We start from the raw sequence: 26,423 nt of genomic DNA, 5'->3' as shown, positions 1-26,423 counted from the left end.
AAATGTGATGAGGCTCAACAAGGACAAGTGCAGAGTCTTTCACTTAGGACAGAATAATCCCATGCACCGCTACAGACTGGGAACCGACTGGCTAAGCGGCAGTTCTGCAGAAAAGGACCTGGGGATTACAGGGGGTGAGAAGCTGGATATGAGTCAGCAGTGTGCCTGTGTTGCCAAGAAGGCTGCCATAAATAAAGGGAAGGGTAAACACCTTTAAATCCCTCCTGGCCATAGGAAAAACCCTTTCACCTGTAAAGGGTTAAGAAGCTAAGATAACCTCGCTGGCACCTGACCAAAATGACCAATGAGGAGACAAGATACCAAAGCTAGAGGGGGGGAATGGGGGGGGGGGGAAACAAAGGGTTCTCTCTGTCTGTGTGATGCTTTTGCCGGGACCAGAGCAGGAATGCAGGTCAGAACTCCTGTAAAGAGTTAATAAGCAATCTAGTTAGATATGCATTAGATTCTGTTTTGTTTAAATGGCTGATAAAATAAGTTGTGCTGAATGGAATGTATATTCCTATTTTTGTGTCTTAAGGTTTTGCCTAGAGGGATTCTCTATGTTTTGAATCTGATTACCCTGTAAGGTATTTACCATCCTGATTTTACAGAGGTGATTCTTTTACTTTTTCTTTAATTAAAATTCTTCTTTTAAGAACCTGATTGCTTTTTCATTGTTCTTAAGATCCAAGGGTTTGGGTCTGTGTTCACCTATGCAAATTGGTGAGGATTTTTATCAAGCCTTCCCCAGGAAAGGGGGTGTAGTGCTTGGGGGGATATTTTGGGGGAGAGACGTTTCCAAGTGGGCACTTCCCCTGTTCTTTGTGTAACACTTTGGTGGTGACAGCGTTTAACCTAAGCTGGTAAAAATAAGCTTGGGGGGTTTTCATGCAGGTCCCCACATCTGTACCCTAGAGTTCAGAGTGGGGAAGGAACCTTGACAAAGACTAACAGCATATTGGGCTGCATTAGTAGGAACATTGTCAGCAGATTGAGGGAAGTGATTATTCCCCTCTATTTGGCACTGGTGACGCCACATCTGGAGTATTATGTCTAATTTTGGGCCCTCCATTACAGAAAGGATGTGGACAAATTGGAGAGAGTCCAGTGGAGGGCAACAAAAATGCTCAGGGGGCTGGGGCACATGACTTATGAGGAGAGGCTGAGGGAACTGGGTTTGTTTAGTCTACAGAAGAGAAGGGGGGGGGGGTTTGATAGCAGCCTTCAACTACCTGAAGGGGGGTTCCAAAGAGGATGGAGCTCGGCTGTTCTTGGTGGTGGCTGACGACAGAACAAGGAGCAATGGTCTCACATTGCAGTGCAGGAGGTCTAGGTTGGATATTAGGAAACACTATTTCACTAGAAGGGTGGTGAAGCACTGGAATGGGTTACCTAGGGAGGTGGTGGAATCTCTATTCCTAGAGGTCTTTAAGGTCCGGCTTGAGAAAGCCCTGGCTGGGTTGATTTAGTTGGTGTTAGTCCTTTATTAGTTTATTATAAAAAAAAATAATGGGAAATGGCCCACCTTGATTTTCATACACATTGTAAGGAGAGTGATCACTTTAGATAAGCTATTACCAGCAGGAGAGTGGGGTGGGAGGAGGTATTGTTTCATGGTCTCTGTGTATATAATGTCTTCTGCAGTTTCCACAGTATGCATCCGATGAAGTGAGCTGTAGCTCACGAAAGCTTATGCTCAAATAAATTGGTTAGTCTCTAAGGTGCTACAAGTACTCCTTTTCTTTTTGCGAATACAGACTAACACGGCTGTTACTCTGAAACCTGTCTTTCTCTACTTGTAGTTTACTAGCGTAAACAGTCTGTGTGGATTCTTATAGACCTGTAGAAATTACGAAAAGATTATAGTGGGGACCTACATAGGTCAGAATAAAATATTCGTACACTAACAATAAATGCAGAGTTGCAACATAAAATTTTAAATATATCCACCTCTTCAACTTTTTCTCAGTTTGTAACTCCAGAAAATGCTCTCTAGTTAAATTATACAAGTCGTGTGAAAGAGAGCTAAAATTCAAACCCTATTAGGATTAACATAACTATATAAAATGTTATAAAAATAATAACCATAAACCATTACAAAAGGTTACATTTTCATTAACCCAAAGCAAAACTATTCTGCAGTGCGATGTTGTGATGGAGAGATAGTCACATTGGACTCAAGCTTCCAGACTTTTGACAGTAACTCTGTCAAGTATTTAATAATGAAACAGCAAACTATTTATATTGGCCATCTTATGCTCATTCCACGTCAATCATTTCTTCCCTTGGGCAGGTCTTGATGGAATTTCATATTTGCTATTTTAATACCATTTATCTAGACTTTTCATGTGGGAGCTGGATGGACACCTAAGGCTGGGCACCTGTGCTCTTGTTGAGTTGGAGCACCCTGGGCACACCAATCTATGGCATTGCCTTGAAATTGCCTCTCTAGCTACCATCCCCAGCAGTACAGCCAGGGGGTTCTAATGTTTTTGCCTTTCAGTGTCTGTGGACTGCTTGGTGTCATTTTTAGGCCTCAGTCTTGAAGTATTTAGGTAAAACTTGGTCAACTGGCAATTTTGCTAGTAGTATGCGTGACTGAGTGAGAGTTCAGGATCCGGGCCTTAGACAAAATGTGGACTATCTATTACACAGGCAATGAAATGTAAAAAAAAGAAACACTAGACATTAAAATTAAACCAATAATTTTAAAGAGATATTTTAGAATTTAATTATGGGCAATAATTCCTTTGTTCTTTAAACAGAGTTGTCTTGTCAGTAGAAATGAATATCTTTAATTCAAGCCTTCTACCAGCCGGCTTTATTTTTAATGGAAGTATGTTACCATGACACAGAACACAGACAGACAATTCTGACCAGCATACAGCAATGTGTTTGTGATGGCTGTGATGAGGGTATCTCTACCACTGAGCTGTGTTGTTTCTTGAGTGAAAATTTTAAAGCCACACAACTAGATATAACAAATATGTTATTTAGACGGGTTCTGAGTCATTTTATGTGTCTAACCCAAGGCTTTGGCTTTAATATTCTCATACTTCCTCACTCCCAGAACTGTTATCTGGTATAATGGTATTTAATGAATTGTATTTGGGAATCTTTTTTCTCTAGTCAAAGGCACTCAGATTTCAACACTCACCCCCCCCCCCCACCACCACCACCACACACACACAACCTTGCCTTGATGATCTATCGGCAGGTGTTGTTATTGTCCGGCTATACCGAAAGAAGGACAGGAGACATTTGACATGGGTTTAATCAGGCCGTAACTTTATTATCTGTCTGGGACTACCCGGCAGATAAGAGTGTACAGAGCAGGTAACCCCATGTTTATTCCATAATTCCCCCGGGGGGCTTTTGTCACCTTCCCCTCTTTTTCCATCCAGGTCCCTTCAGCAAATTCATTACCGGGACCTCACCATACACCCCACCCCCATCGTAGGAATTTTAAGGTGGGCTGTAAGAAAGGGGGGAATTGGCTCCATGCCGTACCAATCATAGGAGTCCTCAACTGCCCCCAGTTTGTTCCTTTAATGAACATTCCAAGCCATTTATCCAGTCACTTTATACCTTTCCTATGGAGTACCTGCATTGGACCCCCACCCTACCCGCAAATAATGAGTTGTGACATACAACCTACTGCCCTTAATGCCAGGGATGAACAGAGCCCTTCCTGAGCCTGCTGCGGGGAAGATGAAAAAACCCTGACTGCACCCAGCCAATATGGTGGTAATGGAAAAATTCCTTCCCAGACCCCCTAAAAAGGGGGCGGCCAGTGCAATGCCCACAGCAGGTCTTGACCAAACCTGGTATTTCACCACCTAAAGGGGAAGGAAGGTGGATGCTGCTTCAGCCTGCTCCATGTAAAAGAGAGGCTTCAGATGCAGAGCCACCCCTTTTAAACCCTGCATTCCTAGGGGATGAGTCAGTGACCACACTGACCATTTTACAGCAATTTTCATCTCCCCACCCAGCCATAAAGCACTGTTCCCTTCATTTGACCAGCCAGCCAAATATACCCTCAGCCCCCCTGCTTAAAGGTGCAGGGCAGTCATTCGCTTTTAACTTTGCACAATAAAAAGGAGGACTTTTGTTATACTTTTTTCTGAGGAATAACCAATTATTAATGAGACTGAGAAATGTAGTATTAGTGTATGTCTACACTGCAAAGAAAATCCTCCAGCACTAAGTTTCAGAGCCCAAATCAATTGAGTTGGAGTAGCAGTGTAAATGTTCCCCCTTGGGCTCGAACTCAGGCTCTAAGAGACAGACACACACACACGCCATGAGGTTTCAAAGCCTGAGCTCCAGCCCAAGTAGGAACACCTACACTCCTATTTTTAGCCTCACAATCCAAGTCAATTGACTAGGCACTGAGACTTGGTGCTGCATGTTTTCTTTGCGGTTTGGACATATTCTTAGAGACTGTGCACGGATCCTGCAGCAATGAAGTCCAATGGAGTTTTGCCATTGACTTCAATAAGTTTGGGATCAAGTCTTTTGGGAAGTGATGCCAACTTGTCCATTTTTTTTTATGCTACCTGATGTCTTTTCTCTATTTCATATCGTCTGTCCAAATAGCTTTTATAATGGGGAAAATTAAATTTCTGTTAACCTAGGATTAAGTTCCCAATTTACTAGAAATCTCATTAGAAGAGCAGAACTCAGGATTTCTACCATCCAGGAATGGTGCTAATATCAGAACTCACATACTAGCCTTCATTTAGCCTCAAATCTGAAGCCTGAGCTCTAGCCTAAACCTAATTCAGATCCAAGTATTCAGGCTTTATCCAAATAATCATAATGCCTTTATCCAATGATCACTGCACTTCCCAGTTTATATATTAGGAATCAAAGCATACTTAAATTCCAGACCAAAGTTTTCATTTTTCCACCCACTACTTCTACTTTTTTCCCTACCATCAGGACCGGCTCTAGGCACCAGCAAAGCAAGTACGTGCTTAGGGCGGCACAATTCCAGAGGTGGTGTTCCAGCCATCCTTTTTTTTTTTCCGCTTGTGCAGTTGCTTTCTCAGAGCTTGGAGCAGCAAAAAACCTAGAGCCGGCCCTGCCCACCACCCTAGATGGCTGGAATTACATATGTTTGGACAATCGGGAATCTTACTGTACATAATTTATTATCCTTCAAAAAGCTCAGTAACACTCAGATTTTTGTGTCAGATAGGGTAATTCATGGATGTAACCAGTTGATTTAGTCAGCTGCTTTAAAGAAGGCATGTTAACACTACACACCCTAAGTTCAGACAAATTTGAACCACACAAAACTGAATCAGAAAAAATGCCAAAAGAATGCATAAACCTTGGGTAGCAATAATAAATAGTCCTGTTGCCAAACATTCCTCTTCTCCCCTCCCCCTCCACTTATGGATGTGTAGCCTTGAATACTTAATACAAGGGCCTGACCCAACTCCCATTGACGTCAGTGGGAGTCTTTCTATTTGCTTTGATCATTCTAGGGATTCAGTGCCCATTGAAGTAAACGAAAAGATTCCCATTGAATCCAGTGATCACTAAATCTGGCTTATGGTACATTTTATTTTTAGTGCAATCTACAAGTGTGACAGTAATCTGCATTACACACCAGTAGCTGTCCCAGTCAAATGTCTCTGATGCAATTGGCCACCATTTGGGTCTTATATTACTGGACAAGTGACGCTGATGTCTTCCATGTTTTTTTCCTTCCCACTGTTTGAAGAATAAAGACTTTTTTATGGTAGAAAAGCATGTTTTTTGAGTGAGTCTCCATGATCAGAAACATGGGTTTAGTATGCTGACAAAAAGATTTCATGGCATTCAAATTTTTACTGCCAAACCTAAAGTGTTCTGGAAAAAATGTTGATAAAGTTGGCAAAACCTAGAATTCTACTGAAACTTGCCCTTCCCATATATTTATTTCTAAAGCTAAGTTCACAATACTTCAGCAAGATTATTTTAAAAGTCACTATCTACTAGTAATTTCCATAAATCTCCTTCTGTACTCATTAGAAAAGTGCATGTTTCCATGAGATGTCATGACATGGTGTGGCACTGCTAGATATCATACCCATTGGAAATAATATCCTTGGTCAAAAGCAAAATGCAGCACAATAATGTACTGTTGTCCACTTACCTTGGGGTAATGGTACTGACAAGTCTTGCAACTACTAGTATTCCACATATTATCTGTTGAAACCAGTAGGATTCATGAGGTTGGGTTGGACAGATTCTTCTTTCTTTCTTTCTCTAAAGAAAATTAAATCCAAAAATAATATATTTTGGGGGTCTGATTTTGATGTCCTTACTCAGGGTGAATAGCACCTTAATTCTATTAGTTCAATGGGACTCTTTGCCAAGTAAGTACTCCGTATGAGGTTTGCACGCTCAGGCCCTTAATGTTAAAGTTATGTTCTAAACTAATTGATTAAGAAATTCAGTTCGAGGTGACAGTTCATCTTTAAAGTTATACCATTATTCTAAAGGAACACAGGAATATATTTTTGGCTATAAATAGTTTTGTTTTTTTCATCAGGAGGAGGTTAGAGTTTAGATCAGCAGTCACAGGAGACATTCTATTGAATTGCCATTTTTTGTGAACTGAAGACAACAGTCGCCATTATGGATTATAATGACAATCAACAAAAGAGTAAAAACCCTAATGGGATATGTGTGTTTAATTCCATCTTTAAATTTTACTTTCTTTCCTGCTAGTATGATTAAACAATCAGAACATCGTTTTTATTTTAGTATTTGACTTATTTATTCTTATTGCAGTATATTCACAGACTTTTAACAAGCATGAAGTATATTTTCTGTAAACTAAACAAAATTCAAAGACATTATTACAGAAGTAACTCTAATGCTTCTTATTAGCATTTATATATTATAGTTTTTCTCATTCTAAGCAGCTTGGTTATGAAGAATAAAGTGCATTATATTTATGAATGAAAATATTGTAGAGATGGGCTTAACCAAAATTTCCCCAAACTTTGAAGGCTGAAGGGATTTTCAGAATCCAAACTCTTGACATCCTTTAATGTCCCAATGTCATGAGAAACTTGCAAAGTCCTGATTGATGCGGTGTGACACCCAGTTCACCTGATTGATGCGGTGTGACACCCAGTTCATCATTGTACTGTGTCTCCAGATGCTGGCATCCTAATAAGGGGCAGAATTAAGGGTGTATGAATAATGTGTTGTGGGGCAAGTGCTACCTTAACTATGCACTTCCTGGTTTTCTTATATTTTAACACCCAACAAGGGATATGCTATGGGATCTAAAATGAACATTTCCTGGTTGACTAACATTTGAGTTTATGGTGTCTATGTTTCATATTCTGGAAGACTAAAGGGAGCATTTGTAATGGCAGCAACCGTAACTCCGTCTTTACAAAATATTTTTTGTAAGTGAATAAGTAATACAAGTCACTTTTTGGTTTCTAACTGGAGCAACATATCAAGTATAAAATAATGTGACATGTTGTTGTCTGAAAACTATTTCTGACATGGCTTTAGGATCCAGTCATAAATTATTTATAAGATATCATTTTAGATTATTTACAAAAAGTTCTGAGTGTGACTTCTTGTTTTGATATTTTTAAGCCTCCTAAAGAGTTGCTGCTAAATATGGGGGGTTAATTTTGCCTTGACTCTAAGTAACAAATCACAAATGATATTCATCATACTGAATGAACTTTTATTGTGTAGCACCCATAAATTCAGCAGAACAACTAAGGCAAGGCTTGATGTACTGTAGGTTTCAGATATAGGGTCTGATTCTCCGTTGCTCTGTACCTTGGATAGATCCTTACAGCAAATCAGGTAGCATTTTACACACACATTGCACTAATGTAAATGACTGCACGAAATACAAAGTATTGGGGATTAGGCCTGTAACCAGTTGTTTGTTTGATTTTTACTTTTATCCTACTTTTGAGGTAAACCTTAATTTTTTTAGAGAAGGGCTCTGCTTATGTCTAATAGGTTCATGTGTTTCAACAAGTTACTTTAGGCTTTTAATTAATAAGTAGTTTCTGATGATGAAGGTGTTGGTTGTAATTCTGCAGTTTAGGCTGCATGGAGCTTCTCAGTTACGTGTATTTTATCATAAGGAGCTAGCTAGGATAAATTGATTTTTTAACAGAAATTGAATAGGTTTTATAATGTCAGCTTTTTAAAAAATGAGTTAGGTTTTGTTTTGTTTTGTGTGGTGAGAATGATCAACATATGTTAACTATATTCCTTGTGCGTAAAATGTGTAATTTTCTGCTCTGTATACTTGTTGCTATAATAAGGGCCCCAATATTCCCTGATTCTGTGGCTGCAGAATTCATCCCTTGGCACCAGCTTGTGCTTCTGAATCTCAGCTTAAGAAAAAGTATCCTTTACAGCTGAGGTGGCGACCTTGAAAATATGATCTGAGGATAAACAGATGCGTGAGGTACCTGCCTGGGTCTACAGAAAGTTTGAAACAGTAACTTTGAAGATGTGCCCTGCCCCATTAATCTCAGTCAAGGCCCTGTATATGCTATAATTCTGTGGACATAGAATTTAGTATTTTTCCAGGATGCTATAGAATTACCATTTGGCTGCAACCAGATACTGGGCATTTTGTTTTCTGACTCACTGCTCTGTCTGGACCCGCCTGCTGTGGCATCTTGTTCTCCAGCTTTCCCCACAAGGGGAGTTAATTGGTTTACAGTGGATGCACTGTTCCATAGAGCCAGCCAGCCAAGGATCAGGGAGCCAGAGCTGGAGTCCAGCTCTACCAGGGAGTGGGGGAAGCTAGAAGTGTACGCTGGTGAGCTGTGCTGCCTTGGGAACAATGTAGTAGCCAAGGCCCAGGAAGCCTGGAAAATGAGCCACTGAGGCTACCCTTTTACTGCTTTTAGCAGAGGAGGACCTGGACAGCAGGGAATGAGAAAAATCCAAAACGCATGTGTAACAGGAAAGAGGGGCTGCCCATTCCCATTCCCTCCTTCCTTCCATTTTGCCACTGGCTGAACAAAGGGGTGGGGTGGAGCCAGCTGATTAGCTGCTGGGTGTCCCCTTGCCTATTTAAGCTAGCCATGGCTTTTCAAAAAGCCTCTTTCTCTCTGCTTAGCTGCACTGCTCTCCCTTCCCTTAAAAGTAGATTAGAAGCTCTACTGCTTATGATGGTATGTTTCTGAACAATCTCCTGTTTTTAGGGAAAGGGAAGGAATTTTTCCCCTGGGGCTAACTTAGTATGTGGTCTGGTCTTTTTTAACCTTCCTTGCAACCTCTTGGAGGCACAGTTGGGTAGAAATGGTACGATTCAAAGTTCATATAATGCAGTTGAAATTACTGACTTGTTGCAACTTGGGGCCCATGTGCTGTGTGGGCAAAGGCTAAAAGGGCCAGCTCTCGGAGGTAAATGAGACTTGAGATAGTATAGTTAGATTTTGTACTCAGAGAAGGAGAGTAGCCTGAAGTCTTTGCAGACTGAGGTTCCTATCACTCCAAAAAGTTTTCACAACAGTGCTGAGTCTGTAAGGAGATTCTACCCTGAGTTGTTGTTTGGTTTGTGGTTAAAGCCCTATAACTCTCAGTGGAACAAATTAAAAGCCTGATACTTGAGAGCAGGCTGAGGGCAGTGTGGTGCACCTCCCCAAGGTTTAATTAATAAAGTTGCTGTTTGCCATTTAAGCCAATCCCATGTGTTTGCCATTAATTTGCCTGCTTGTCCTCGTCAACAGCTACCTGTCACCTTCTTTCCTGGCACACTTGTGGGAAGGAGGTTCTAAGCTGGGCTCCTAGGACAACATCACAGGATCAGTGGCTCAGGGAGTGGAGCCATGGTGACTGGAAAGTATAGTGACAAAAACATGCTCAGAAATAATCAGTGTCAAAAATAATTCTTGATAAACTATATGTCACTGAGCAGTAGTTGTGTGGGAATTGGAAGGGATGGGAATGAAACTATTTGATAGTGGTGGAATAAATTAATGTTGGTGCAGAATTTGGCAGTTGTTGCAGTGGACTTTTAAAGAGTGTTATTGGAGAATTTAGGGATTGTTATTGCTCAGTTTGATCCCCTTGTGCTGTGCTGTCCTCTTCAGAGCTTGATCCCCCTACTTGAAATCCTGGGACTGGTGAAAGGCGTGTCCAAATGCAGCTGGCACCTGCCAAATTTCCATTCTGTACTGGGAGCTGCAACAGGGACAACAGATTTTCTCCATCTTCAGAAAGTTATCAAAGTTAAAATAAAAGTTCAAGCAACTCTGTAATCCCATCCAAAATTTTGATTCTATCTATGTCTTACTTAATTCCAGCTCCCTTCAGATTCTTGCCTTGGCCTGGTTTTCCTTCAGTTCTTGTAAGAAACACATTTTCTTCTATCAAAAGATACATGCTTAACCTTTTCAAATTCTTTATTTAAAATGGCATGATTTTGACTCACAGTATGTAGTTCCTTCTCAAAGGTTAAAACTTATATCCTCAAGTCTGGAAACATAGGGTGCATATACCTCCAGTTCTTCTTTCTTCAACTGTATTAATGGTGTATAAGATCATCTGGTTTGAGGCTTCTGAAGAGAAGGCTACTTCTCATTCACCTCTGGCTGACTGTGACTCCTTTCAGATTGGAGACTGAAAATACAGCGGGAGAATGCTGTTATACTGAAGCACAGGGCACTTACTGCTATTTGCTATACAGAAGCTTTGGTGGCTAGTTTGCCTTTTCAGGGATCTTCCTACAATAACCCAACAGAAAAAGCACAAAACATCACTGTGAAAAGAAGACAGTATAGTTTTTACCAAGGACCAAATGTCCTAAGCAAAGTCATTTAGTAGCTGAGGAACAGGAGCCCCCTTACAAATAGTTCTGCACACCTCCATTAGTAAAGTAGCAGTTTCAGCTGTAGTCTTTCCCCCTTTACCTTAAGAATCGCTGATGTGATTCTATGACTCTTAAGAGCAAACTGGGAAATCTGTGTTCTATTAGTGATGGTCTCAGAAACATCTTGATTTTGATATGTGGATCATCTACTTTATTTGTAAGACTCTCAAGATCCCTGAAACATAATGAAACTTCAGAGTGAATGTACAGGAGCCCTAGATTTTTCTTCCGCTAGAGTAGAATAATGAAAATTTGTCTGATCATGTGATCTATGCATCTCATTACTGCTGTCTCCTCAGCTAATTTCTCAGATGCTACTAGATCTCCAGGCATTGCAGAAATAGTGATAGATAAGCAGTCTGTTGTTGATCTAAAATGTGATTTCAAGCCCCAAAATATTAAGATACAAAATAACTCCTGAGTTTTACAGCTGCCAGAGGCAAGTGCATATTGAATAGATTTGTGTTACTTAATAAGTCAAACATTTAAAATTCAGTTGGATTTAGTTGATATTTTGACAAGAAGTGAAAGAGCTCCACGTGATGATTTACAGTGCAACTGCATCAGGAAGTACTGATATTTGTGTAAATACTGAGAAATTCAGTGGTTTAAGAGGTTAACAAATTAAGACCAGTTAGCTCAGAACCAGAATGTAAAATTGATTTATTTTATCTTACTTAACTGTAAGAATGTGCTTAAGTGCTTTGCTGAATAGAGATGAACCTTATGCTTCAGGTTAAGCACATGCTGAAGTTGGGCTTAATTGCTCAAGAATGATTACAATAAAATATTTATTAACTACGCAAATAACTGAATTCATTAATCTTCCACTGCAAAAAGGTGAACAGCTCTCTGTGTGTGTATTAAAAGTAGAACCTAATATCTCAGTGAGAAAAACATAGCTTTTTAGGTTTCAGAGTAACAGCCGTGTTAGTCTGTATTCGCAAAAAGAAAAGGAGTACTTGTGGCACCTTAGAGACTAACCAACTTATTTGAGCATAAGCTTTTGTAAGCTACAGCTCACTTCATTGGTATGCATCCGATGAAGTGAGCTGTAGCTCACGAAAGCTTATGCTCAAATAAATTGGTTAGTCTCTAAGGTGCCACAAGTACTCCTTTTTTTATAGCTTTTTAGGACACGGTGGTAGCTTAAATGCAATTATAATGTATGGAGAAGGAGGGAGATATCCATATTATGTATTTTATGTAGAGCATGGCTCTCAGTTTACCTGCCTGATGTGATTCCGTCTGACTCCACAGTGTTAAGAAAAGAAGGTAGTTAGGGAGAACAAGCAGGAAATGAAACAGACAGAGATAAGATACCTCCAAGAGTCTTTTAGAGAACAATGGGGGACTGTTAATCAGGAAATGCTTACCTAGCTCTAGCCAGGTTAACACATTTATTTTCCCAAGGTCAGAGCTTTAGGATCAAAGGGACACTAAACTATTAAGCCCTTCCACCTATTTCAGAAGAGACCATCAGCTGTTGGAGGTGAGACTGACAGAGACACTGCCAGAATACAACAGCACAGGTTTTTTCCCAGCCCAGAAGTAAGGTCTCTGAACTCAGTGGGATGTACCAAAAACTTTCAAGCAAAGGATAAGGTTTAGACCAGACACAGGCATATAGGCTTTTGTTGTTTTATCCATCTTCACTGTCTATTATTTACCTTTGAGTGAATAAACCTGAGGTTTGTTCTGATAAAACTGTTTTGAGTCACTTTAATCAGCCAATGGCCACAGGCTCCTGAGAGACATTTCCTTGCAGGTGCCAAACACAGTTGGGCCTATCATGTTTACATGATTCAGAAACAGGGGGCTGTAACCAAGCGATCCAGTCCAAGAGTGGCTGGACCATGGTGTACCACACTTGAGAGGTGAAGGAAGCTGAGCATCTCATCTCAGGGGGGCACTTGAGAGGGTCTGAAATGGGGTCTAAGACTCCCATTGTAACTCTGACAATATATATAATAGGAAATATTTTATTACTGCCATGACTAATGAAATAGAAAAGATAGTTATATAAAGTTTAAGTTTTTATATGGATATGAAATGAATAAATATGATAGTCTATGCTTTTAAACACTACACAGTAAAATATCAAGAGAATGCAATATCCTTCCTTCTCAGCCTTCACTGTTAGAATATGTAGATATGTAAAAGTTAGGGCACCATCAGGTGATACTAGCTCTCCAGATAATGTAGTACCTGAACACTGGAGTTGAGCCAGGGATAAATTTGGCCTCCTGTATTTCTAGTCAAGAACATACTTGAACATACTTGAACTATTGATATGCTCAATGAGCATAAAAAACTGCCTTAGCACCTCAATCTGGCTGGACTCTACTTTAACATTGTAAAAGACTTTTCAGTTTCCTTCCTTAGTATCCCCCTTCCCAGCTCTGATACCACAGAGCCTTACACCTGTGTCCCTGTTCCCATTCCTGCCCTAAGCCAAACATGATTCCAATTTCCTTACCCCCAATCCCTGTTCCCATCTCCCACACCCACCCCCACTCCCCCCCACACCCACTCACTTCCTCATTGACTACAGATCATATAGTAAAACTTGAGTTCTGCTTAGCTATACCTTAACCAATCATTTTCCTGAAATTTAACTAACCAATCCTAACATATTGTAACATGATACAGTGGGGCTCAAATCCTGAGAGAGGAGATTGCCTCTTCACCAGTTCCTTTGCTACCTCCCACTAGATCCCTGTGTGAGAGGAGGGTCTTTCTTGCTGAAGGACAGCTGGAAAGGATGCAAGAAGGTTAATTTCTTCTGCACCCTTCCCTGCACCTAATCATCCTTCAAGGTATTTAAACACTCTTTTGAGCTGTCTATTTTAGCTATGGTGTGTGTGTTTTGGAGGGGAATCAAATATCTATTAAGCATATTTATATGTTTCTCCCTGTAAATCTTTCAGCTCAGTGTGAGTATATATAGACTGCAAATGGTTTTGATAGAATGTACCATTTTCAATGAGCTGTGGGTATCTTCACACAGAGACCTATATCAGAAAGTCTTTTACAATGTTAATAACATACCATGCAGCTATCTAATGACACTTTGATATCCTTGCTACCCATCAAATATCTGCTCCCTATTGGTTTTCAACAGCATGTTTTCTGTAAGCCAGACTGCTTTTGTATGTCATTATATAAGAAAATATAAACAAGCCTCACAGTAGGGCTTTTTGAAAGATTTAATTAAGTGGAATGGTCTGCTGAGTGTTTTTTTTTTCTGCCGAGTAAGAGAAAATCAAAATGATTCTGATAAAAATATCCAGAGAGCATGATTCATGTCAATCAAAAAACATGAACTTGCATAGTACGTAAGAACTGGGAAAACTATGAGTGTGATTACAGATCTGTTTGCTGCAACCTACAAATGTGTTCTTTTGAAAATTTTAAAACAATTCATCTACCTTTTAAAAATCTCCTTCTTACCAGGCAAAACTGTAGAATCATAAACATGCTTTTCCAATTTGTCTTAACAAGGATAAAATGTCTATTATCACATCCATTTTTTATTAACATACGTCTTCTTGAACTAGGTACTCTAGCTACTGCTTAGTACTGTCATACCAGAGGAAACAAATTATGGTCATAGGTCATGATTTCATATGTATAGTTGGTAACGCTATTCTATTGCACTAGTGCCTAGAAATCCCAGTCAGGATCAGAGGGCCTGATCAGGGAATAGTAATTCTCAGAACAGATTTTTCCATTTAAATATATCTAGGAGGTTGTAACAGTTTCTTCAGATGTGAACCTAGCTAGCATCATCTGTGTCTTTGTCACCTCAGGGTTAGACTGCTGAACAGTATGATTTACAGTGGTTGTCAGTTAACTTCCAGGCAGAATGTAAAGTAGTGAAACAAGCTAAATGGCATGGGACCTATCTACTTAGAGACGTTCTCTCTCCCAATGCCAGATACTACCACAGTTATCATCAGTGGAAACATTCAAGTTGGAGCCTCCTCGTATAAAACAGAGGAAGATACACGCAGGATGCTGTCCACTAAGGGTTCCTTAACATTGAAATCCACTCCTCTCCTTGGTCCTAAATAGTCATAATTTGTTGCAATTCAGGGTATGTTGTAAGGACCAGCTATTTTCCTGGGCTTGGGGGGCAGATAGTGGGAACAGGGGGAATGGGCTGCTGATTTTTTTTAATTATGGGTGAAGATTAAGGGATAATGCTTACTGGAATGCTTTATTTTATTATTTAATTTTGTATGTAATTTTAAACGGATCAATTTAAATGGAGCTTTTGATAAGTCCCATCTTGTTTTAAAAATAAAAATAAATAAGTACACTCTATAAGGAGGGCTAGATTTTGAATTCACCCAGAAAGCAAAGCTAGTGCGCAATTCTACAGTTTGTATCTTGGTAGAAGCATTTTAACAGAGGTGCGCTATGATCTGCACTGTCTGCTGGTTGCTTTTGGTTGGAGTTTAAGGTGTAAATTTTGCCCAGTAAAGCCATAAATGGCTTGAGACCTGCCTAACTAAAAGATTGCCTGTCTGTCTTCTTGTGTTAGGGATGTTGATCACCAAAGGCACTTGAGCAGTATCACCCTCAGTTAAATTAGTGAGGGGCATTCTCTGTGAGAATCTGTTTTCTTTGGAGCTTCCCCACTTTGGTATGAACTAGCCAGTGCCCTCAAGGTCAAGAGGTATGTAGCAAAACATTTTTATTCTCCTCAACTTTTGAGCAGGTTAGGGAATTATGAGTGTGATGAGTGGTGGATAAATTGTTCTTGTTTTGTTTTGCTTGCTCATTGTTTGGTGTGGGTGAAGGTGTTGGACTTGTAAAACATAAGACTAGTGTGTTTAAATATTGATAAGACAAGTATGAGCACCCTTTAATCTAGGGGTGGCCAACCTGAGCCTGAGAAGGAGCCAGAATTTACCAATGTACATTGCCAAAGAGCCACAGTAATACGTCAGGTTTCAGAGCAGCCATGTTAGTCTGTATTCGCAAAAAGAAAAGGAGGATTTGTGGCACCTTAGAGACTAACAAATCTATTTGAGCATAAGCTTTTGTGAGCTACAGCATAAGCTTTCGTGAGCTACCGATGAAGTGAGCTGTAGCTCACGAAAGCTTACACTCAAATAGATTTGTTAGTCTCTAAGGTGCCACAAGTACTCCTTTTCTTTTTAGTAGTATGTCAGCAGCCCCCAGTCAGCTCCCCCACCCCCACTCCCAACACCTCCCACCCGCCAGCAGCTCTGCCGATCAGCGACTGCCCCTCCCACCCCGCACCTCCTGATCAGCTGTTTCATGGCGTGCAGGAGGTCCAGGGGCAGAGGGAAGGAGCGAAGGCACAGCAGGCTCAGGGGAGGGGGCTGGAAGGGGTGGAGTGGGGGCAGGGCCTGTGGCAGAGCCAGGGGTTGAGCAGTGAGCACCCCCTGGTACATTGGAAAGTTGGGGCCTGTAGCTCCAGCCCCAGAGTCGGTGCCTGTACAAGGAGCCGCATATTAACTTCTGAAGAGCCGCATGTGGCTCCGGAGCCACAGGTTGGCCATCCCTGCTTTAATCTTTTCTCTTCTGCATTTAAATAAAAAAAGAATAAAGACATCAATATTAAAAATAACTTCCTGGAATTGTGCTGTAGGACATCTCCTGTTAGCCACTCAGGAACTGGAAAATATTCATACTAACTAATGTATAACATAGTGTGTGTGGGGGGAGGGCAGAATATTATTCATAGGGCATAAGGTCTGGGTGTATAAGGTCCAGATCTCAGTTTTCTGTCAGAGTGTTCCTGGACAGGAAAAGAACCCTTTTCTCAATAGTGAACATTGACCCTGAAATATAACTCCCCTTCTACTTCTTAAAAACCCAATGAAAACCTGATTTGTATTTTAACCAGTTTACTCAGCTCAGCAATGCTAGTAACACTCACACTAAAGACTGGTTTTCTAAGAGCCAAACTCTGCCTGACACTTGTGTGAGTTCATAGTGGAAGCAGAGGGTATAAGGAGCCGCTCCCACATTGTGTACTCTTGCATATGGGCCAGTCAGAATGAGAGTTTGTGGACTCTAAGGAATATGGGAACAACTCTATTTATATTCCCTGGGGAGCACCCAACATCACAAATGGAGGGGAAGCCATGGTCCTATATCCTGCCTGCCTCCTGTGCCAAGCACCGGCCAGCAAGGGGGAAGAGGCCCTTCCTATAAAGGAGTGATGTAATGGGTGCATGTGCAGCTTTTGGGTGTTCAGGAGCTCCAAAAGCAGTTTTTCCAGTGTTTCCTGGGGAAAGCAGGATTCCACACTGGCCCTAACTATGTCATGCCTAAATGGCACAATTAAGCCTTATATTACTGACATGCAGCAGAACAAATATGTTAATCAACTTCATGTGTAATGTACAGCATTTCTAAATGGGGTGTTCAGTCAAAGCAGACAATGTTACACAATCAGAGGCAGTATAATCAGGTGAAAAATGTAACTAATACTGACAGGTTTCAGAGGAACAGCCGTGTTAGTCTGTATTCGCAAAAAGAAAAGGAGTACTTGTGGCACCTTAGAGACTAACCAATTTATTTGAGCATGAGCTTTCGTGAGCTACAGCTCACTTCATCAGATGTATACCATGGAAACTGCAGCAGACTTTATATACACACAGAGAATATGAAACAATACCTCCTCCCACCCCACTGTCCTGCTGGTAATAGCTTATCTAAAGTGATCAACAGGTGGGCCATTTCCAGCACAAATCCAGGTTTTCTCACCCTCCACCCCCCCACACAAATTCACTCTCCTGCTGGTGCTAGCCCATCCAAAGTGACAACTCTTTACATAATCAAGTCGGGCTATTTCCTGCACAGATCCATCGCAAAAAGAAAAGGAGTACTTGTGGCACCTTAGAGACTAACCAATTTATTTGAGCATGAGCTTTCGTGAGCTACAGCTCTATGCAGGATCTATGCAGGAAATAGCCCGACTTGATTATGTAAAGAGTTGTCACTTTGGATGGGCTAGCACCAGCAGGAGAGTGAATTTGTGTGGGGGGGTGGAGGGTGAGAAAACCTGGATTTGTGCTGGAAATGGCCCACCTGTTGATCACTTTAGATAAGCTATTACCAGCAGGACAGTGTGGTGGGAGGAGGTATTGTTTCATATTCTCTGTGTGTATATAAAGTCTGCTGCAGTTTCCACGGTATACATCCGATGAAGTGAGCTGTAGCTCACGAAAGCTCATGCTCAAATAAATTGGTTAGTCTCTAAGGTGCCACAAGTACTCCTTTTCTTGTAACTAATACTGACACTCTCAGAAGGTACTGGTGCAAAGTATGCTTGACTGGAATTCACACAGAAGTTTCAAAATTTGTATGCATTTCTGAATAATTAATATATATAGACTTGGGATGTATCTGCTACATTCTATTTGAAGATAATAAATGTATTGTAATGACAATTTCCTGCCACTTAAATTACCAGTTCTTTACATTTTTGAAATGCATATAGACTAGTGCTTTTTAATCTGGGGCTGTTTCATAAAGACTATTAATACGTTCGGGTCTTCTGTTGAGTAACATGACATAGTGACGGCCTTATTTAGGCTTAGAGTTTTGGTGCATCAGTCAGTGAAATATTAAACAGCTCTAAACTATTAAATGATCATTTTTTTGATATATGCAGCAAGCAAGCATATCATGCTGTGCACTAAAGCAAAGTCTGTCTTAATTTCTGCAACTCTTTGGGCTAAAAATCTTTAAAATAGTAGAATGGTTTATAAATCTTTCTGTAGGCCTATCTAGAATAATAGTTCTGTAAACCATAAGCAAGGAAGAATCTCACAAATAATTTCTAATAGTTATACTTATTGGAGATAAAAGACTAACAGTAAAATATTGTAAATTAACCTCAGTTTAAAAAAAGGACTTTTGAAAAGACAGGAAGAAATGGAAAAAGAACATTACTAGTTATTGCTGTCATCTCAATAACATATCTTTGACAATTCCAAGAATTCAGTGCATTCAGTCAGAGGAATGTATGTACCAGGCCTTTTTGTTAGTTTATCTAAGTCAGTCATTGGCATTTGTAGCTGCTTCCTTATGAAAGTGCAGGGAAAAATCCTGCATATTTCTTAATGTCCTTAAATCCCCAGTACTTTGATACTGTTATGAATGTAAGTGATGATAAAAGGTTAACCAAGCTCTCTCTTGCCTCTGTAATATCTTCATCTATGTGTGAAATTTATCATTTGATAACTAAAAAAATTCTTTGTTTTGCCCCTTTTAGAACTCAGGCCTAATCTAGCCACTCAGTTCTGACTGACTAAGAGAACACAGTTCACTTATTTTGTTACTTAATTCACTACCCTATTTTGATTCAGTCAAGAATATGAACCTTATTAAGAATTCAGTTAGTGCCCATCTACTCTGATATGAACATCTTAATTTGCAAAGACACATTGGAATGGGGTAGGTACAATTCTTCTACAAATTTCAAATAGCTATTCTATGCCACACTGAATTTTATTCATTCTGAGAATTGGTCTTAGCATTTAGATTTTGAGATCTCTAAAATCTATATAGATATAGATGCATGCACGTACACACAAACTCATACAGTATGTATACAGCATTTTGTGTGTGTATCTATCCACCGCTATTGAATATGCAAAATGTTAAAACTGGTTTTCAGAATGAATACTCTTTATATTTTGTCACAGAATACCTGTCTGAAATTCATATAATAATGATTATGACTACACCATCCCTGTGTGTGTGTGTGTGTGTTTGAAATTAAAATGATCTCATTAGAATATTGGGAACTCCAGCTGAATCCTTGTTTGAGTCTACAGTAGGGCCTTTGAATGGAAACACTTATGTTATGCTTTATCTATGTTGGAACTACTGCTCCAGCTATATTACTAACAAATCACTTAGTACAGGTTGAACCTCTCTAGTCCAGCACCCTCAGGACCTGACCGGTGCCAAACCAGAGAATTTGCTGAACCATGGGAGGTCAACATGTAGTGAGTGGGTCTCTTTTTATTTTTATCTCGCCGAGGCAAATAATCGGAACACTTGCAATGCCACCTAGCCAAGGCTTACCGGCTCTCTTCATAACAAAGTGTTAGTGTTGTTTCACAATTTTACTGTATTGGCACAAGGAAATAAGTAGATAAAGCAAAAAAAAACAAAAACAGAAAATAAAATCATGCCAGACCATGGATGTTGCTGGACCAGAGAAAGCCAGACTAGAGAGATTCAACCTGTAACAACAGTAGTGTCCTGCGAGCTTTTCTTCATCAGTTGATGGCTCTATTAGGTTTGACTTGTAGGAGTGGGGTAAGGCTGGGGAGAATGAGTGAAGTTGTCAGTATGTTGCTTTTCTTACTGTAGTTGACACACGCTTACTGCATTTTTATTGTGATAAACAAGGTAGCATCTTGCAGCAGTAACAGCCAGCAGGATCATTTAAGATGAACAATTTGAGGTGCCATGTGCTTTTTAAATAAAATAATTCCTTAGTTCTCACCTTGGTGTGTTTCTTACATGCATGAAAGAATATCAACATTTGCTTCTTCTACTCTTGTTCATTACCACAGGTACTTCAGCTGGAGGAAGTGGTTTCTCTGGGGTACTACTTTAATCCACAGGATTTTATGTGTATTGAGCTTTTCTCCTGCTTCTATACTTGGGAGAGGTTGATTCAAAGTTCAGCAATGTACAAAAAATGAAATGTAATAGCAGTTTACTTTCCATTAAACTATGGATTTTTTTAAGAGGCTAATTTACTGAGAAAATACTCGGAGACAGTTTTACATCTACGATCTAATATCAAAACCCTGTGTAATAGTCTTTCTTAAAGACAAACGATCTAATCTGACACATAGCTATCCCGCACAATACATTTTGGTTAGTATTATACCTGGCACACTAGCTAGTTGCGGAAGTGTTTCCATTCTAAGATCCTGTTTTCAGTTGCTCCATAACTTTCCAAAGCATTCACCTTTGGGGCTGAAATTTTTCCAGTGTTTTTGTCCCTTTGCATATCAGTGTCCACTTCATGTGGCATACATGTAGGGGTTGTAGTTGTCTGATGATACCTCATATGGGTTGCAGTGTGGGGAGGTAGGTGACAGCTGTATTGGGTCAGGTTCTCTTAGGGCATTTGGGTGGCCTGTTCTATGATGCAATCTACTTCTCTAGTGGACTGTCCTTGTTCAGTGAAGGTGGTTTTGAGTGTGTTAAGGTCCAATAAAAGATATTACCTCACCCACCTTGTCTCTCTAATGGGACCAACACACCTACAACAACACTGGATAAAACTAATTTATGATGGCTAGAATAGTTTCTTATGGACCTTCGTGCTGGCTGGAGGTCAACAAAATGCATAACACTTTAGCCCCACTCTGAAACACCTTCTCTGTGGCCCAAATGCCCCCAAAATGCCATTAGAGAAAGGGGCCCAGATATGCCAACTTTACACCAGCCCAGGATTTCTCCATATTGGAGGAATTTTCCCTTGCCCTTTTAGGGCTGTTTTAAGGCCACTTTGTGCAGTGAAATTTGTGGGATGCAGGATTCAGCCAACAATGTTTAGCCTGAATAGGACCCCCAAATAGTTAAACTAATCTAAAAGAACAAAAAGTATCCAAAATTGTCCACTGTCTGTCACAAGGTAACAAACTGCGAGCAGAAAATCTAAAATGTAACAAGAATTCCACAGAGTTGGACCTGCACATTGCTCCTTTATTAAACTTATTTGCAGAAAAAAAGTGTTTAATGAATATACTACTTCAGGGGAAAGAAACCCTAATTAGAAACAACAACTTTTATTGATCTTATTGTTTTTTTGTTCCAAGCTTGGGTGAATTTTACTCTTTGTGCTTTGTTTATCATTGTTTTGAAGCACTTGGAATGCCTGTGGCATATAGATAGATTATAACTCAAATTGAGGGGTGAAAACACGAGAGACACGTCAGAGTCATAGGTTGGCATATGCTTTTACAATGTTGTTTTCTAAGAGTTGATGGAATTTCTCACATACCATATAACCTGTGGCATTAGTATTATTTCTTTCTGATTTTGTTTTTAAAGAGTTTAGAGTTCCTCTCTGCCAATGGCATTCTATAGGCTTCACACAGTTTAAATACACATTAACAAGACTAAAAGACAAAACACAAATGAAAAAGACTAAACTTTTTACAGGCTTGAAAGTGATAAAACAAGATCAGTCAGAGTTAATGTTTTTAATTAGTGTTTCTCAAGAAGAAGTACGTTCTCATTAGACTTTTCTTCTTCAAATACAGCTCAATAAGGGAACAATGTGCTAAACTAATGCTGAGGAATTCGTGTTATGCTTTAGATTTTGTGCTTGTGGTTTGCTACCTTCTGACAGAAAGTGGACAATCCAAGATTCCCCTTACATTCTGTTGGAATCTTTAGTATAATTATAATAGGGTCCTAAGACTTAAGTAGTCAGAGGCCAAAAAGGGATGGTATGCTGTAGAGATACATAGGTAATTCTGCCCTTTCCTCTGATTGCGCGTCTCTACCTCTGTATTGCTTCATGTGAGCAAATCAACTGCCCATGTGTATTAGCAATAAAGAAACTGCTGTGAGGACCATGCTCTTGGTTCCTCATTGGAGTGTCTCAGTTAAGCTGTGTTCCCCAGTGCTGTTCTTTCTCACCTTGTGTTTTGGTGCAGAAATCCGGGTCTCAACCTAGTCTCTGCCATTAAAGACCCAGTGGCAGCATCCAGGGATTGAGGGAGTAAAGCAGCAGAAGATGGCAAAGGAAGTCAGGGGGGAGCATGCACAGGAGAAGGAAAATGGAGGCATGAGATACAGAGTGTGGGGTGGAAGCTGGAGCAGCAGAATGGGGAGTAGGAGCTGACTTTAGTCTTCCAATCCAGCATTTTTCCAGAAATGCCCATTTAACACAGGATACCACTAGTCATGTTCCTCTGTAAATCAGCTTTGTTAGGAAGAGGTTTTGTTTCTTGAAACAAATCAGAAGATGGTCAGTAGAAGCAATTTTCAGGGCATGACATTCTGTCAGTGTCATGGGGCCATTGGCCTTTTAAGGAGAGTCAGGGCCTAGCTTACCCATGGCGGCCCTCTAAAAACCACCTGGGAGTAATTGGTTGCCCTAGGTAAGTGTTTAATGTTCAATTAGTAGAGGAGCATCTGCACCCTAGAAAACAGGCTGCCTGAGCTCAGTCAGTGAGTGTGCTCAGGAGGAAGGTGCTCTGAGGAGAAAAGGCTTATAAGGGGAATGCAACCCCAAGAGAGAACAGGAGTAGCTTAAAGGGAGAAACTGGGAAGGACCCAGAGAGAGAGAGAGACTGTTCCCCAGGTGAAGGGAGTAGGAATATCCTTAGAGAAGGATCTAGAGACTTTCCAGGGGAAGGAATAGTGGTTCTGAAGGTAGGAACCAAAAGTTTGCTCTCCAAAGAGAGTTGTGCTGTTGCCGGCACTCAGTGCCGAGAGGCAAAACAAAAGCAGGGGTTCGTTACCTGGTATGCTTCACTCAATAATCAAAATGGGGTGGAGAAGCAGAAAAGTTTATTTGCAGCTGCAAACAAGGTACAGGGAGAATAGAATCTCAAATCCTGCACACCAGAGCAGGTCATTACACACACTTTTATATTCCTTAATGCTACTGCACTACACATCAGCCAATTAAAACTTTGCACAAATACTCTGCCTTCCTTATATGGGTTACAACAATGTTTATTTCCTGCAACCTCTAACAAGCATTCCTAGCAACTTGAACAACCAGCACATTCTGTCTGGCCTTGTAGCTCTCTCCTATTATCTTTAACTTGGCGTCAGCAAACCTTACACTATAAGGCATTATCTGTGGCTGCAACATTGTTTTAAGAGCAAAAGAGCTTACTTAAACCAGCCAGGCCTGAATTCTATTAAGGGGGGTTGAGAAGAAGCCCTTAGGCCTTCAGCAGGGAGACTTCCTCGACCCTTATGGCCTTCCATCCCCTCGACTTAAATAGTGGCCATGCCCTGGGGTCTCCAACAGTACTGAGGCTGGGATGGTGAATGCCTTGGGGAGTACCAGAATAAGTCCTTGCTTATGTTTATATTAATTTCTGTTGTCAATAAATGAGCCCCTCAGAAGAGGGTACTCTTTAATACCCAGAAGGTCTGTTTGACTTGTCTGTACCTGGCTGAGGAGAAACTAAGGCACGGCTCCCCATTGCCTGAACACTAGGGGACATGCAGCCAGAAGCAGTGTTCACAGTCAGATTCAAATATATTTTGACTCCATTATTTATATTCTCTCTGTATATGGAGAAATTCAATTGAAATCAACAGGTGACCATGTACTGAGAGAATACAGGCTAGATGTGAGAAGAGAACTTAGTCCTCCACATCAGTAATACATCTTTGCTTCTTATATGCTGCACTGGTGATTGCATCCATTTTATTATTTGTAGCCAACACTGTAAAAGATATCATATAATGTGATTAACTAAGAGTACAAATCCCTGTGATGATAGTGTGCTGCCATGGCATCTGAACTCCAGTTAGTGAGATAATTAAAATAGAGAGTATTCTTATGCCCAAAACACTCAACCAGCTATCCAGAACAACAGCAATACTGAAATCAAAATGTAACAAGTCTATCAAAAAGAAGCTACCAAACAACGATCACTCAGAAGCATGGACTTAGTTGGCCTCCCCCTTAACGTAAAAGGAAAACTGCAGTGTTCCAAGGCAATCAGCAAGTGAAATAAGATATCACACAGTAATTTCTGTTAGATACTGTGGCTTGTTAACTCACCAAATTATATGCAAGTAATTCAGCACCTGCTTAATCAAGCTACAAAATATGGAATTAGATATCGGCCACTTCAACTTCAGTGATTTGATTATGTAGAAGAGAGAGATTGGTGTATATACATATAATCCTATGAAATTAAATCAGGAAAACTAGCTGAAGATATTCGTAGGGGTCTGTTTGGTGTCTATTTGCATAAAATGTCAAAATACCTACTTATTCAAAGAAATCTTTTTGTGGTGGGAAGTGACGATAGAATTGAAGATACGTGTCTGTAGTTGTATTGGGTTAATAATAAAGAGGCTAGGAAGGTACCCAAAGTGTTTTCTGATTAAATATAAATCTTGTCTGGGAAAACTGCTTTTGCATTATAAGAGAACTAAAATTTGTGAGTAACTGTCAAGACTCAGAGCTTAAAGGATACAGACTGTGTCCAATTATCAAACGTGGGTTAAGTTAGGTGCCCAAATTTTTCATTTTAGCCCTTAAATCAGCACAGAGTCAACCAAAATTCCCATATTTGCTGTCCAAATATAGTGTTGTTTATAATTTTTGGTACTTTCTAAGTAGAACAATAATAATGGCTTCTCTTTTGGTTTGCAGACGTAAAATAAAAATGACTGAGTGAATGACTGTTAAACAGAATGTGGGAAAACTCTGTTGAACTCCAGGGTCTGCAAAATCATTAGAACTTAACATAAGTCTTTTTAGGTATTTTGCAAATAGCATTTACATTTCTCTTCCATTATGTCTGTAGCACAAGTCAATACAGTTCTAAATTCTTTGCTTTGTTTGCCCTTATTTCTCTTATAAAATCATTCACTATATATTATTTCAAAAAATAATTGTTACATTTTATTAACGTCTGTTGTTGGTGCAGGTTTCTCTTGGGCTTTTACATGCTCGTGCTACCCATATCCTGTGGCCTCCAAGGCGCTGGCAGAAGTTACAACCTATGCTGCCCCCAGAACGTATACCACTTCGCAGTGATCAAGAATGACCTACATGTACATGATGGAGAAATGAAATATTGATACTAGGATTAACCATCAAGAGGGGTTGATGGTGTAACACAACAAATAAGACCACCAATTGTACTATAACAGGTACTGCTGCAGCAGAAATTCCCTTATGTTAAGGTGTCACTTTAAAATCACATGGTGCATTATTTTGTCTTGGAGTAATTATTCTCTGATTGTGGAGTATTCCAATGTTCAATTTTCCAGAAGCAGTAAAATATATGAGCCATTGTCTGTTCCAGTGCTCCTGTTGATAAGACATTATAACAGTCTATAAAATGTTTTAATCTTTTGGTTTTGATTTGTTTCTTTAACAGCTTGACAGATCCTTGAAACTTAATATTTTGTTAAAAATGTGAAGTCAATCCAGTACTTCATCATTTCAGTTGTCTGAATATGTAGAAGCATTTACTCATAATATATCATTTTGAATTGCACTATAATTGTTAAAATTGAAAAAGCAGCGTTTCTATAGATGAAAAGCTAATTGTACAATTGTCCAAAAAAGAATAAAAATGCATCTTTAATCCAGTTATTTTCTTTTTCATTTAATGCAGCTTGTTGTTTTTATTAATAAATTGAATACATAATATTTTAAATTTGTTTTTCATTGATGTTTAATATAAACATTCCTTTTATATCCATTTGTTGAGACAGAGTTCCAAACAAAATATAATACTCATTACACCACAGCATCTACACAAAATACACTCTGTTGGTTTCTTAAGTACAATCGCTTGGTGTTAATATAGAT

At 39.8% G+C, this 26,423-nt stretch overlaps 1 protein-coding gene across 2 annotated transcripts in view; it reads left to right on the top strand.

The window, feature by feature from the left end:
* Positions 1-26,200, top strand: part of IMMP2L (inner mitochondrial membrane peptidase subunit 2) — an 835,235-nt gene extending 809,035 nt beyond the window's left edge. Inside the window, exons 6-7 of one of the 2 annotated variants that reach the window (XM_075124423.1) lie at positions 20,452-20,586; positions 25,531-25,580. In XM_075124423.1, coding sequence (XP_074980524.1) covers positions 20,452-20,583 — 132 coding nt within the window. In that variant the 3' untranslated portion in view covers positions 20,584-20,586; positions 25,531-25,580. Of the gene's footprint in view, positions 1-20,451; positions 20,587-25,530 lie in introns of both variants that reach the window. The other variant, XM_048836072.2, reaches the window with a different exon arrangement.
* The last annotated feature ends 223 nt before the right edge of the window (positions 26,201-26,423 follow it).

Source organism: Caretta caretta, chromosome 1, assembly GCF_965140235.1.
Source record: "Caretta caretta isolate rCarCar2 chromosome 1, rCarCar1.hap1, whole genome shotgun sequence".
In the NCBI taxonomy this organism is placed as follows: domain Eukaryota; kingdom Metazoa; phylum Chordata; order Testudines; family Cheloniidae; genus Caretta; species Caretta caretta.
Note: the sequence above shows the minus strand (reverse complement) of the source record. Positions and strands in the feature narration are given on the sequence as shown.